Source organism: Engraulis encrasicolus, chromosome 2, assembly GCF_034702125.1.
Source record: "Engraulis encrasicolus isolate BLACKSEA-1 chromosome 2, IST_EnEncr_1.0, whole genome shotgun sequence".
Lineage (NCBI taxonomy): Eukaryota > Metazoa > Chordata > Actinopteri > Clupeiformes > Engraulidae > Engraulis > Engraulis encrasicolus.
The window spans coordinates 52,329,428-52,342,259 of NC_085858.1; the positions used below are offsets into that span (position 1 = coordinate 52,329,428).

Genomic DNA, 12,832 nt, shown 5'->3' on the forward strand with positions numbered 1-12,832 from the left:
GCATGTATTCACACATTTGTTAATCTTTTGTTCAGAACTTTCTCTTTTGTCAGGTGACTGTGTATTTCCATCAGTCTGCCTGGTGATATTCAGTCTGTCTGTGCTGTGCTTCAATGATAAGGACAATACTTTGGTCCCAACTACAGCCCAATGTTGAAGCAGGCAGAAAGGCAGACTACTTTTCTGACCAACATGACCTGGGACGAATAAAACTCTCCACAGACATTATTCTGATCAGTCTCTCCTAAAATTCGGTACAACTCACTTAAAGGACAATTACGGCCATTTTTTTTACAAGTGTATGTAGGGAAAATGTAATAGGGGATGCACGATGTGTGGCTCATGTGCATTTTACCAGCATGACGAATGATACAGTATGAGGCAGACTTTTAAGTTTCAGCCTCTTAACTGCTTTCAAAATGTTCTTTGTGTAGATTGTTGAATTCACTGTGTTAACTGTGTGGTGCAGGAGGCAGAGTTGCTGTCCCTGGCTCGCTCCCTGCTGCACGCCTGGTATGCTCCCCTGTCTGTTCTGTCCAACGAGGCCATCAGCCTGGTCCACCCTGAGAAGAGCCTGATCTCCAGCAAGACCCAGGAGCTCAGAGCCCACACCAACACCTTGGGTGACGGCCTGGAACACCTGGTCAATAAGGTACGCTCTTGATACCCTTGTCTTTTTTTTTTTCTTTTTATATTGTATGCCCTGTTTTCTGTTGTCTGATTGAATTTGGATGTTCGGGTGTATGTTGGAGAAATCCTACAAATGTATTGCTAAATTATTTGGCTAATAGTAAATAATGCATTTTGTGGATATGTTATGTTTGTCATCATGGTCATACAGTCTTTGGACCAGTCATTCAGTAACTGTGTGAAATTAAAAAGTAAGATGCAGACTGAGCCTCACCAGGGATGAGTTGCTTAAACCCAAAGTATATGGCATGGGGCCACAAGGAGATTGGGATTTGGAATGGAATAGGGCCCAAACATTAATGCATAACCTGGCATCTGTCTTGTGAAGGGTCTAAACCAGGGGTGGGGAACCTATGTCTCGAGGTCCCTTGAGACCGTTTTATCCGGCCCACAATATAATTTTAATGTTATACAGCTTCACATGATGTATGACATATTTTGTAAAGGAATCTTAGAAATTACATTTCTAATACAATCAAGTTATATTCAGGAGTCCTAGACAATGTGGGGATTGTTTTAAAGGTGTCTACCTTCAATATAGCCCTAAATTGCATGGGCAAATCCTGATTTGTGTTCATAGTGCGTCCCTCGGAGGACTTTTATGGCCCTTGTAGGAATTGAAGTGGCTCTCGAATGAAAAAGGTTCCCAATCCCCACCCCTGGTCTAGAGCCAATACTATTGAGGCCTTGGACCGTCAGTCCCACTCCTTTGCTGTGCTGTACCAGTTTAAAAGCAAATAGCCTACTACTGTGGCCCTTGCAGACATGTATGTGTGTTGTGCAAATATGACAGCTCAAGTCCATTAGAGTAGAGTAACTACCGGTATTAACTAATGCAGGGGTGGGGAACCTTTTTCATTCGAGGGGCCACTTCAAATTCATCCTAGGGCCGTAAAAGTCCTCCGAGGGCCCTACTAGGTCCTTCTCCAGGTCCCCTGAATATTTAATTGTATTGCAAATGTATTTTCTATGATTCTTTTACAAAATATAAATCAAGTAGGTAGCAGGCTTCACTCTGGTTTCTTGATAACTTTTAAAGGTGCTGTCCCAAATGAATACTTAGAATCAAAGAAAAGGGGGGCGCACCTTGCATCAATTTTTTTCTTTACTTTATTTTTGTGTGTTGCATTGCATTAGAATTATATCGGGGGCTGAATAAAACGGCCTCAAGGGCCACAAACAGCCCTCGAGACAGAGGTTCCCCACCCCTGAACTAATGAATAATATCTCATCTGGGACTGTCATTAATTTTTTGTATTTTGCATGTGCAGATTCCCCAGTCTGAGAACATCATCACCCTTCCCTTCGACGGCGAGCTGGGCAGCGACAAGAACGCACGTCTGATCAACTTCTACTTCCTGCTCTCCTGTTTCCGCCGCGACTCCCACAAGATTGACAGCTTCCTCAAGGTCCTCCGCTGCCGGGCGGCCAAACGCCAGGAGATGTGTTAAGGAGAGACAGGCCCATGCGTCTGGCTGGGGGCTCGCTCTGCTTCTCTTCATAGCCAGTCAGGGGAAGCAACTGCTGTAGGTTAGTCAGGATGCAGCAGATTCTGTTTCCACTCCCTTCATACAGTTTCGTCTAGTCTGCTAACTTATGTTAGTTTATTCAACCTTTTTTAAAAGTTATCCAAGCATTTTTTAGAACTGTTGGTGTGAGAAAGGGGTGTTTTTGAGGACGACTTGTTTCCACTACTGATTGCTATTAATGAAAGTACTTGAAATGTCCAGGAGATAGCTGAAAGGCACTCAGGTCATACTGTCTCAACGTGGCCTTATTGGGGTTTTAAAACAACACATGCACTTTAGATAACTCCTGTTTTGTTTTATTACTGTAGGCCTTTGTGTGTCTACAAATGCACTCTTTACTATTTTATTTAAAGATATCCCTCTGTAGTGTTCTCAGTATGTTATTAAAATTCCTGTCATGCATACATAATGCCTTTGATTGGGAGTTTGGAGAGTGGAAAAGGGGGCCTACTAATGCTTATGATCTACCCAACTTGTTTCACAATCTTTCAACAGTGACAATTATGGACAAGCTGAGCATGACAGAGCTCCTTGGATCCAACCAATTTGCCTAAACATATCAACTGACAAACTACACCGCTTGAAAAAACAATGTGCCGCCAATTCCAAATTAATGGTACGTCTGAAATCACCCCGTCCAATTAGAAAGCAATTCACAGATTGTGAATCCATTTTACCTTCAGTTGCGCAAACGTAACAGAACAGGTAGAAATGAGATCAAATCACCAAAAAACATTGTCATTCTGCTGTTGGGAGTACACAGGCCATTTCACCGTTAGTTCTTTCAGGCCGTTTGTCACATTTGCATTCTGATAGTGTCTCATTCCTGGAGGTTACAAGCAAAGAGGGTGGAGTAATAAAGAGGCTTCGAAACCCGCCCACCCAATGCAAAAGTGTGTGCTCAAGTTGGGTCTCCTAAGGGGGCGTTGTCCCCTCCTTCTTCTTCTATTTTTGAGGTGTTTGCACTAGAAGTGCGCTACCGCCATCTACAGTGCTAAGGGTACTCCATTTATTCTCAACCTGAGGACTCCGAAGGTCTCCTAACCGAAGGTCTCCTAAAGGGGCGTTCACCCGACAGAAAGTGGATACCAGAAATGAACTAGAATGACTTATCTCTGTCTAGAGTATCTCTGTTACAAGTATTATCCCAGACCAACTGAAGTCACTCAGGATGTGCTCATTCAAGATGGAACATCATTGAGATGTGGCAAGAGGGCCTACTTTGGTTCCTAACTGAAGAGGCAGATTTCAGACGTTGGTTAGCTTGGAATAGAAACACATTTTGGTGTTGCCTCTCTTTGAGCAGTGTACTTTGCGTATACACACTTAAGAAATAGAAGAGGCCACAAATGCCTGTAGTTTAGTGCATTATAGTAGTTGAAGAGTGAATTGCAGCAGAGAGGAAAATGAATGCCACATAAAAGTAGTCTCGCTATGGCTTCTCATTGTGGTAGGAAAACAATGAAAGACTTCAGCGTTCCAATTTCCCCACATTCCTGCCTTGCAGCAGCAATGAACTCAGGCTCTTTGGCAAAAACTAACACCATTCCCTACAGGTTTTAAGAAATGTAAATTTGAAAGGAGGACAAAATTATGAATGGGAAACAAGCCATGATCCAGTTTAATAGTATCTTTTTTATTAAAAAAGCAGTGAGGGTAAAACGAAAAAGAAAACAAAACATCCTGTTAATCATACTCCCCCTCGAGCGAACATACCACAAACATCAACGGACCAGACCACTTCATTCCACCAGAGGGAGCGGTGTTGCCCACGACACACTTTGGCCAGAATGAAGACACGTCTCCTGTCAAGTGCTTCACAGCGCTCAAGAGGTGGGAGAGTGCTCCTTCAACAATGACCCCTGCCATACAGAAGGACCGTACAAATTTACAGACAAAGAGTAGAGTCCTCGTTGTCAAGAAAAAAAAAAAAAAAACACAAAATGAAAATATAAGCCTAAATAGTTATCTTGAATATTTCCCCCTTGTAACAAACACAGATATGCTGGATTGGCTAACGGGGGTTTCACGAGCGTCACAGGAGGCATCTCTTTGAAACCATAAAAAAAGGGAGGGGAAAAAAAGAATTAACAGCACAAGATGCTGATGTTACCATGACGAAACATTCACAATGGAAATCAAAGTGACTTAATCTTGGAACATTATGTACAGGCAAGAGAGGGGTCTGTGTGCGAGTGTGTGGTTAAAAGACCGTATGCTAGGACGAGTAAAATACAAAACAAAAAAACAAAACAAAAACCACAAAAACATGTTCTGACCAACTATTGCACAACAAAAGTCCCCTCCGTACACCATCTTCTATACAAACCAAATGTATAAAAAAAGCCTATAGTGTGAACAAATATTCCACAAAGCAAGACAGAAAGTTTTAAAATGTTGCTAGCAAGAACGCATCACAGCACAGGCCGAAGATGAGGTCAATTACACACACCCGCACACAAGTATGGACCCCCTCGGTATACCCCTAACGGACAGACACACACGCACACACATGGAAGGTTCCTTTGGGGAGGGATGGGTTAACGCATTCGGTACTCTGAGGTCTTCGACACCTCACAGAGCTGACCTTTGAAGTCGATGTCTACAGTGAAGTCAAGGTCTCGCTGTTGAGAGAGGGGGAAAAAAGGAAAATTAATTAGAACAGACATACGGCCATCAGCACAAGGCAACTACAATGGGCCTTGTTCAGGTAAGATCAATGGCGCCTTCACCAGCTCGGGACCTCTCGAGACAGCTGACGACATTGCTCACATGACAATCGAGTTCTGAAGTTTGGCGCATGAACACCACTGATCCCGGAACAATCGGGATTCATGCGTGTTTTGTTTTGGTTCTCTTTTCTTTTTTTTTCACCTCACCTTGAGCCTTCACACCCACGACATATCATTTTAGCTTAAGTAGACTAAATCAAACAGTCAGATACAAGCAGTACTGACATATGTACATCTGCAATTGAATGTCATCAACTGGTGTTGTTGATAGTGATTACAAGATTATATTTTAGCATTTCTGATACTGTTTACATGCTAATTGCATGTATGGGCGCCATGTTGATGATGCGTGTGTCGTCATACAAAACATAAGGTCGGGAACTCGTTGTTCTATACTTCCGCCTGAGATCAACCTCGATAATTATCGATCTGACATTGCGTCACCAAATCTTCACGCCCACTTTCCCGAGGTTTTAGGTCGGCTTTCTTGGGATTCTCGACTTTTTATATGAGGTACAAGACTCCTTTCAATGCATTTGAGGCAGCTATGTAGCATAAACTCGCACACAACTTTTCCATCCTTTTCTGAATGGAACGTTAGCCATTTATACCAGCTTCACTTCAAAACGGAACTTGTTTGACATTACAAAAAAGGCCAAATATTGGAAGAGGAAATGTCCAAGACTCACGTTGTTTTTAACATTGGGCTTCATGCTGATGGTACCAAAGATCTCCTCCCCAGTCTTCACTGTGAGGTAGTCGTCCAGGTAGAACACTGTCTGCTTCCAGTGAGTGTACGGAGACTCTGGACCTGAACACAACAGGGCAGGCATGCTATGTTAGCAACCAGACAGATAGTGCCAAGACCTTCATTTGCAAAATTAGAATACAATGCTTGTGGATGGTGGATCAAGTATAACCCCAGGGACACATGGAATAAATTAGGAGAACGAGGTGAAATGTAGTGCTCAATGCCAACTGCTTAGTCAACAGGCCGTAGCAGAGAATAAGATTGAATTTATGGTCATTTGATTGGCCACCTGCTAAATTAGCTCCGCATTTGCACAAGACTTTACTGTTTAAAAAGGTAGTTTTCAATACCGTGCCTCAAGATGGCGGTTGAGGGACAGCCATAAAGCAAATGATGCATTTTAGAGCTTAAAATGACTAACGGGTCAGGTTGGAGCACAAAACTTACTGGTGGAGAATCCAGTGCGCTTGTGGCACCGCGTGAACTCAATGTTGAAGTAGGTGACTAGGGCGTGGATGTAGTCGTTGCGCTTGACCTGGAGGCAGAAGGGCGAGGTGAAGGTCAGGTCTTCAGCCTTCACCGTGTAGATGTCCACCTCCTGAAACACAAAAGTTCAAATACATTTTGAAAAAAATGATGTAAAATGTACATAATGTGTTTACATTTTCATTCAACAACCCATTTGACACTAGAATGCTAACGACTTGGGCAGGGTTCCCTGCAGAACAGGTGGAGTTACCAGCATCAGAGAAGAGACCATGATTGCAAAGGAAATGTTAAGTTTCATAAAATTCCACATAAATACAACATGAAGGGGCGTGGTGGCTCAAGACGGCAGACCATTACACCCGCGACCCGGGTTCCATTCCAGTCTCACTTTGCCAAGTCTTCCATCTCTCCCTCTCCACTAGTTTTCGGTCGCTCTCCGTCCCCTCTCAAATACAGGCATAAAAGCACACCCACCTCTTCATATGTGGTTTCCACTGTACACCACTGAGCTCTTCTGAGGCATTACACATTTTGCCCTCAGGTCTATTGCAACTTAAACAGAAGCTTAATAAAGGATACAGCATACTTTCGTTCAACGTTTGTCCACAGCATTACAGAACACCGCTGCCACAACCGATTAGGGCAAAAAAAGTCCAAAGTGTTTCTACAATAGTCCACATTGAAATGTTGGCAATCAAGTTGTGTTGATCTTTCATAAACATGACTGAAGTCAGTGACATGCCCAAATCTGTGAGAAAATCTTCAAACCTGCCCTTTGGGTTGAAAACTGGACAAAAATTCAGAATGACTGCCAAATGCGATAACAATGTAGCCACTCCAGTGAGGGTCCAACTAAGTATGAACTGAAAGAAGAAAAATCCGCACCAAACTAAGTCTCATTATTTATTTAGAGATTACCACCATGTCCAAAAGCAAACGCGTTTCAGCTATCAAGCCTTCATCAGTGCCTGGTACCAATATCTGTGTAGGACATGGTGGTAGTGGTATGAAGGAGCGGCGTCAACTAGGCATTAGCCTAAATGAAAACCAGTTTAACTCAATGCTTAAGTGTGGACTGATGCCTGCAATAGCTTTTTACACCGGTGCCCTTTTGTATTCCCGAAATCTCACCTTAACCACCGTTCTAAAAATTGGCCACAGTAACACAAGATTTCATGCAAATCCATCCAGTCTTCATACAAGCCATTTCAAAAAAAAGGAGAGACACACCTTGCAGAACAGTGTACATTAGGTGGGAGGAGAAATCCTCCCCAGACGAGAGGAGCTGGCTTACCTTGATGAGGCAGGAGCTGCTGACCAGCTGCTTGGGGTCCACCACGTCCACCAGGGGCTCCTTGATGGCCACCTCCTTGATGCAGGACATATCGAATCCATAGACATTCTCCCACCCTGAAAAACGATTAGCTACACTTTGGTTACAGTCGCTCCTCTTTATAGTCCCGACTACCCTGCCAGATATCCCTAGACAACTTTGGTATTTGGTACACTGTACCATATAAACAGAGTTAGGGCTGGGCAATATGACGATATACATCATTATCGTGATGTATCGTGTATCGTTTATATCATAATAGTAATTTTATACAATTGAATATCATTTAATTACATTTTATGTTGTCACAATACACACTATAAGTTCATGCAACTGTAAAAATCAGAATAAAAAGATCCATTTTAAAGAAAAGTTGTTTGGCGACATGAAAAAATAAAGAGCAAATAAAGAGAATAACTGTAAATGTATGCAATTGCGCTATATCGTGATATATATATATCGTTATATAAAGTAATCCATACCGTGATAGTTTTTTTCCATATCTCCCAGCCCTAACCAGAGTGTGCGCAGCCAATGTTGGAAGGAAACCAACACACTAATAGTGCTTTAGTCAAAATGCCTGCACGCTTGACAAAACATGCCAGTGTACATGCACCAATCCTTACTCTAATGAATGAACTTATTGAACTCAGGTCGTTATCCTGGTCCATCATCCTTGTTATGCCATGTATGCATGTATGAAGCCACACTAGGTATGCGCTTCATGCATTTCTGTGATGGCACCTTATGTCCATTCTGTTTTGATGGCATCATGTACTGTGTGCTATGCAGCTATAACAAATGTATGCGGTTATTACACATGTAGAGGCACTCACAGTGGATTTTGTAGTCCTTGTACTGCCTGTCTTCAATGGCTGTGACGTACAGGGTGGCTCGGTCAGGGAAGATGAGTCCATCTGGTTTCTGTTTGAAAGAAGGGAGACAGAAAGGGTTAAGTGTTTCAGGGTGGTAGATTAGGATGCTATTCGAGGCTCTGGCATGCCATGCGGAGGCTGTGCAGTCTGTCAGGCCGGAGTTACACTGAAGTACAGTGCCAACTGGAATCAAAAGGGCAGAGTCGGGCGCCTACTTGCCTGCCCACAGCAATGACCAACCAAACATGAACACAACCCGTCATTAATGTAGTGCATGTATTTGCTTCAGGAAGGCCCCATTAGATACTCATACGGAACTGGTGTGGGACAGCCAATTACAATGTGCAAGCAATGTGAAAAGCAATCTTGGCGGGCAGGTCAAGCTTTCAAATTGTGCACAGACGCAAGTGACTCTGAAAAACTTCCCCTGATTCTTCTGTTCAGTGCCCTCAAACTCATCCCTTAATCTGCGGCCACAGAAGTTCACTTGGCAGGCGCACTCACCAGCCACTTGTCGCGGGCATAGATGACAGTGTTCAGCATGGACTCGTAGAAGAGGCAGTAGCCCATCCACTCTGAGATGATGATGTCGACTTTGTCCACGGGAAGCTCCACCTCCTCCACTTTACCCTTGATGATGGTCACAACTGCAATGAGACGGGGGGGAGCACTTCAGCATTCAAAGTATAATATACATTACACTTAGCTGACGCTTTCATTTTATTCAAAGCGACTTAGTTATTTTTCAGGGTATTGGTTACAGTCCCTGGAGCAATGTGGGGTTAGGTGCCTATATACAATAGTTTCACAAACATGTTAAGCCATGTAAATGTTTGAATGTACAGACAGACATGTGACCAGGGGTTTTAGTTTAAAAGGGGGAAAAAAGGATTGTGGACTTTAACTCACCGTGATCAAGCTTATTTGCCTTCACAATCTTCTGGGAATAGTCACTAATGCTGCTGCACTCAATCTGTAGGTGAGGAGAGGAAAGCGCAAAGTAAGAAATGACCAGAAATATGAATATAATAGACAGTTCATCCGAGCAGATGCTCTTGTGTAGAATATGAACTCACCCCAATAACCATCTTGGCTCCGGCCTTGGCAGCGAACATGCACAGGATACCAGTTCCACTGCCCACATCCAGCACCACCTTATCTTTGAACAAGTGCTTATTGTGGAACATGGAATTCCTGTAGGTCAGGGTTCGAACCTCATCTTTCAGCATCTCCTGCGAGTCGGCAAAGGCAAAGAAAGGGGGAAATGTCATAAACTGGTCTTATCGCCACACAAACAAATTAACAGACAGCCAATACACAGGTTATAGTTTTGTCCAAATTCGGTTCAGAGTGGAAGCAGTGACTTTGCTTACCTCGTGGATGCCGAAGTGGGCGTATGAGTCAAAGTAGTAGTCCTTTGAAGTCATGTCTTCGGCGGACGGTTTCGCGGAGACTTCCCCCTGTGAAACCTCAGATAGATGAGATAGATGTCTAATATGAATGAGGAGCACTGAACACCACACCAAAAAGTTGAGATTATAGCGTATGGACGAGAGGAAAAAGCTGAGGAGCAGAATGATTAGTCATTGCGACTTAAGAAGAACACGGGATTCTGGTGAATTAATGGCATTCTGAAGCATGCTTTGTGATTTGTGTAATGTTATGCCTCGCGTTAGATACTACATCTTTGAAATACACCTGGGGCTCGTTTAATCAACCCAAGGTAACGTAGCATTAACTTCGCCGATTGGCCCAAGACAGGCATGCCGAGCCAGCCAGGTGGTAGCCTCAGCACAAAGGGACTGGCAGCACTTAGCACATGGCAGGGACATGTAGGATACCGGTGGATCGGGGTAACTTCACAAAATATCAAGACATTATAGTGTTTAACAACATGGTGCCAGGAACACTGGTAACGCGCGCAAATACTTGGTGTTTACTAATAGGCAACAACAGCAAGTCATCGCTGCAGGTATGAAGCATTCCTCTGATTCAGATGGCTAAGTGGAGACCTAGCTTGCTAATGCAAGTCCACGAGGCCGGGAATACTGCACCCACACATCTTAGCCACTTAATGTCTGTGAGATGACAAACGATGTTGCCAGAAGGGACACCTCAGTCAATAAAAAAGTTCTTTAGAGAATTAGATATTTTTCGAATTCGCAAGATGAGATTTCCCTGCATCACGTACAAGGTAGCTTGATTGTGGCATCAAGCTAACTAGCAAATGGGATAACGTTAAAGCTTATTCATAAAGACATTTCTTGTCATAACATCTCAAAAGCCCAAATGGATAAAACGTACACAGTTGTGCATTATCTTAGCTGGCTGATTACCGGAAAAACATACAAACATCAAATTTAAGGCCTATACGTGGCTAACTAAAGGCCACCTTGGCAACACGTGATGGCAAATAGATGAGCCCAGCTCGCTAAAATGGATGCTGAATGTGCGAGCCTCTGCGAGTTAGCTAACCATGGCTACCCGGTGATGCGTTAGCCAACTTCAGCAAAGATGCTTCGCTGACGTCCGAAATTAAAACATCTAATTTACTGACAACTGTCGAACAAAACAGTGCGTTTGGCCTCTTTTAAAAGGACATCGATTGCTTGGCCCATGTGTGATGTAAGTCAGAGCGGTCAAGTTTGCATTCGTCTCTTACCTCCATTCTGTCTGTGGTCTCCGCCATTTCAATGAAACGTGAGAGATGGAGTAGTCGCTGAAAGAACTAGCATTGTCTATGTAAACCCGATTCGACTCCCGCCCTTTAAAATGAATCGCACAGAATGATTGGGTGTCCGCCATGACTCCTCCTTCAGCGCAGCGTCTCCCACCAGGGATGCAGTTCATTGGAGCACAAGATACCCTCCGTTTCCACTCAGCAAAGTGATTGGACGATGCATCCGTCAGTGGGAGGTGCATTTCAATGTGTAAAATATTCTTCTGAAAACTTAGGCCTATTGAGTGAGTCCCCCCTTGAGATCAGGCTTACATTCAATGCTACAATATTTGATTATTCAATGCCAAGCTGGTGACCATGCATGGTCTATCCCCATATGAGTATGCAGTCCTGCTACAACGCACTGTGACTGATGTAGGCTACCCAGTTCATTTATTCTCAGTCAGTGAATAATTTAGTCTGCACAGTAGTAGGCATAGTGTTTAGCCTACTGGCATTGTTTCATTGTTTCAGCATCCTTGGATTAATAGATGCATTCTCCATTTTTGGGAGGAGTGTTTATATACTGAAGCCTACATGTCATTTAGTGAATGAACATTTATTGAAAAATAAAGTAAAAGAAAGAAAGAAAGAAAAAGATTTGTCTCAGACGAGTTCCAATACCAAGATCATGCATGAAGTCGTGCATCCATGGTCGCTGACAGCTTTTGCTGGGCCCAGGACAACGTAATCTGAAAGGGCCCCCCATAGTTACATTGGATATACTAGGTTGGCTGGGAGCTTCATCATTTACTGTCCCCTGGAATTAAGTACAGGTATTGCAATGACCCTGACTGTCTGTCTGGAATCAAACACTCTCTCAATCTCACTCTCACACATAGGTACGCACATGTGCATGCACAAAGACCTGCTCAAGAAAAAGTTTTCTGTTGTTTCACAGACAATTGCTGTGATGCAGCCGTGGCCTAGTGGTTAGAGAGTTGGTCTTTCAAACTAGGGGTTGCCAGTTCGGATCCCCCCTGACCTCTCCCTACACCTCCATCCATGGCTGAGCAAGGCACCTAACCCCACATTGCTCCAGGGACTGTAACCAATACCCTGAAAAAAATAATAGTTGTAAGTCGGCTTTGAATAAATGAAAGCGTCAGCTAAGTGCAATGTAATGTAATGTAATATGATGCATTCTCCAATCTGTGAATTGACTTTAAGATTAGTTGGATTTTGGACCATAGGAAAGCCTGCCTCATGAGCCAAGTGTTTTGCCTTTTAAATTATACCATTAGGCATTATGGGTCTACCACATGAAAGACAATATTTCCTGTAAGGTGATAACAAATTAGTTAACCGATTAGTTATCCACAGTCCAAGTTGTCTAAAAAGAGAAAATATGTAGGCTACATTTCAGCCGAATGTTGGAGATGTTACACCGGGACCATGGTATCTCATAACATTTTACTGACTCAACAAAGATTAAATGCGCAGGATTAATGGGCTGGGGCTTTTTAATTGAATTCACATTCAGTTGTTGACGTGAGCCTCTGTTTTGGCTAGTCAGGGCAAAGCCAGCCACAATATTTTTATTCTGGCCAGCACATGTCATGCCATGGCCTTTTGACTCAGACCGTATAGGATTTTGCCTTCTTAATTGTTAAACAATGGTTAAATCTTAAATCATAATACCTTTGAAAAGCATGCACACACACGCACACGCACGCTCGTACACACACACACACACACACACACACACACACAC

General features: G+C 43.3%; 2 protein-coding genes across 5 annotated transcripts in view; one reads left to right on the plus strand and one right to left on the minus strand.

Moving 5' to 3' along the window:
- prl (prolactin) overlaps positions 1-2,252 on the plus strand; it is a 4,491-nt gene extending 2,239 nt beyond the window's left edge. Inside the window, 2 exon segments of the mRNA XM_063191237.1 lie at positions 470-652; positions 1,962-2,252. Coding sequence (XP_063047307.1) covers positions 470-652; positions 1,962-2,141 — 363 coding nt within the window. The 3' untranslated portion in view covers positions 2,142-2,252.
- Positions 2,253-3,834: 1,582 nt separating this feature from the next.
- Positions 3,835-11,151, minus strand: prmt1 (protein arginine methyltransferase 1). 4 transcript variants are annotated; one of them, XM_063191097.1, is made up of 10 exons: positions 11,062-11,151; positions 9,773-9,868; positions 9,476-9,631; positions 9,309-9,372; positions 8,904-9,046; positions 8,361-8,448; positions 7,486-7,601; positions 6,150-6,300; positions 5,641-5,762; positions 3,835-4,843 (listed from the first exon to the last, which is right to left on the minus strand). In XM_063191097.1, exons 1-10 carry the CDS (start codon positions 11,086-11,088, stop codon positions 4,760-4,762), a joined length of 1,047 nt encoding a protein of 348 aa, XP_063047167.1. In that variant the 5' UTR covers positions 11,089-11,151; the 3' UTR covers positions 3,835-4,759. The 4 variants fall into 4 exon arrangements, with proteins under 4 accessions (XP_063047167.1, XP_063047152.1, XP_063047160.1 ...); XM_063191082.1 differs by having other exon boundaries at positions 7,486-7,616; XM_063191090.1 differs by having other exon boundaries at positions 7,486-7,616; positions 9,773-9,859; positions 11,062-11,146.
- Between the last annotated feature and the right edge of the window lie 1,681 nt (positions 11,152-12,832).

Coding starts and splice junctions, on each gene's coding strand:
- prmt1 (XM_063191082.1), bottom strand. CDS start 11,088: ATGGCGGAGACCACAGACAGAATGGAG. Junction 9,632..9,772: donor CCCACTTCGGCATCCACGAG/GTAAGCAAAGTC, acceptor GCCGACTCGCAG/GAGATGCTGAAAGATGAGGT. Junction 7,617..8,360: donor CAAGGACTACAAAATCCACT/GTGAGTGCCTCT, acceptor ACCAAAGTGTAG/CTAATCGTTTTTCAGGGTGG.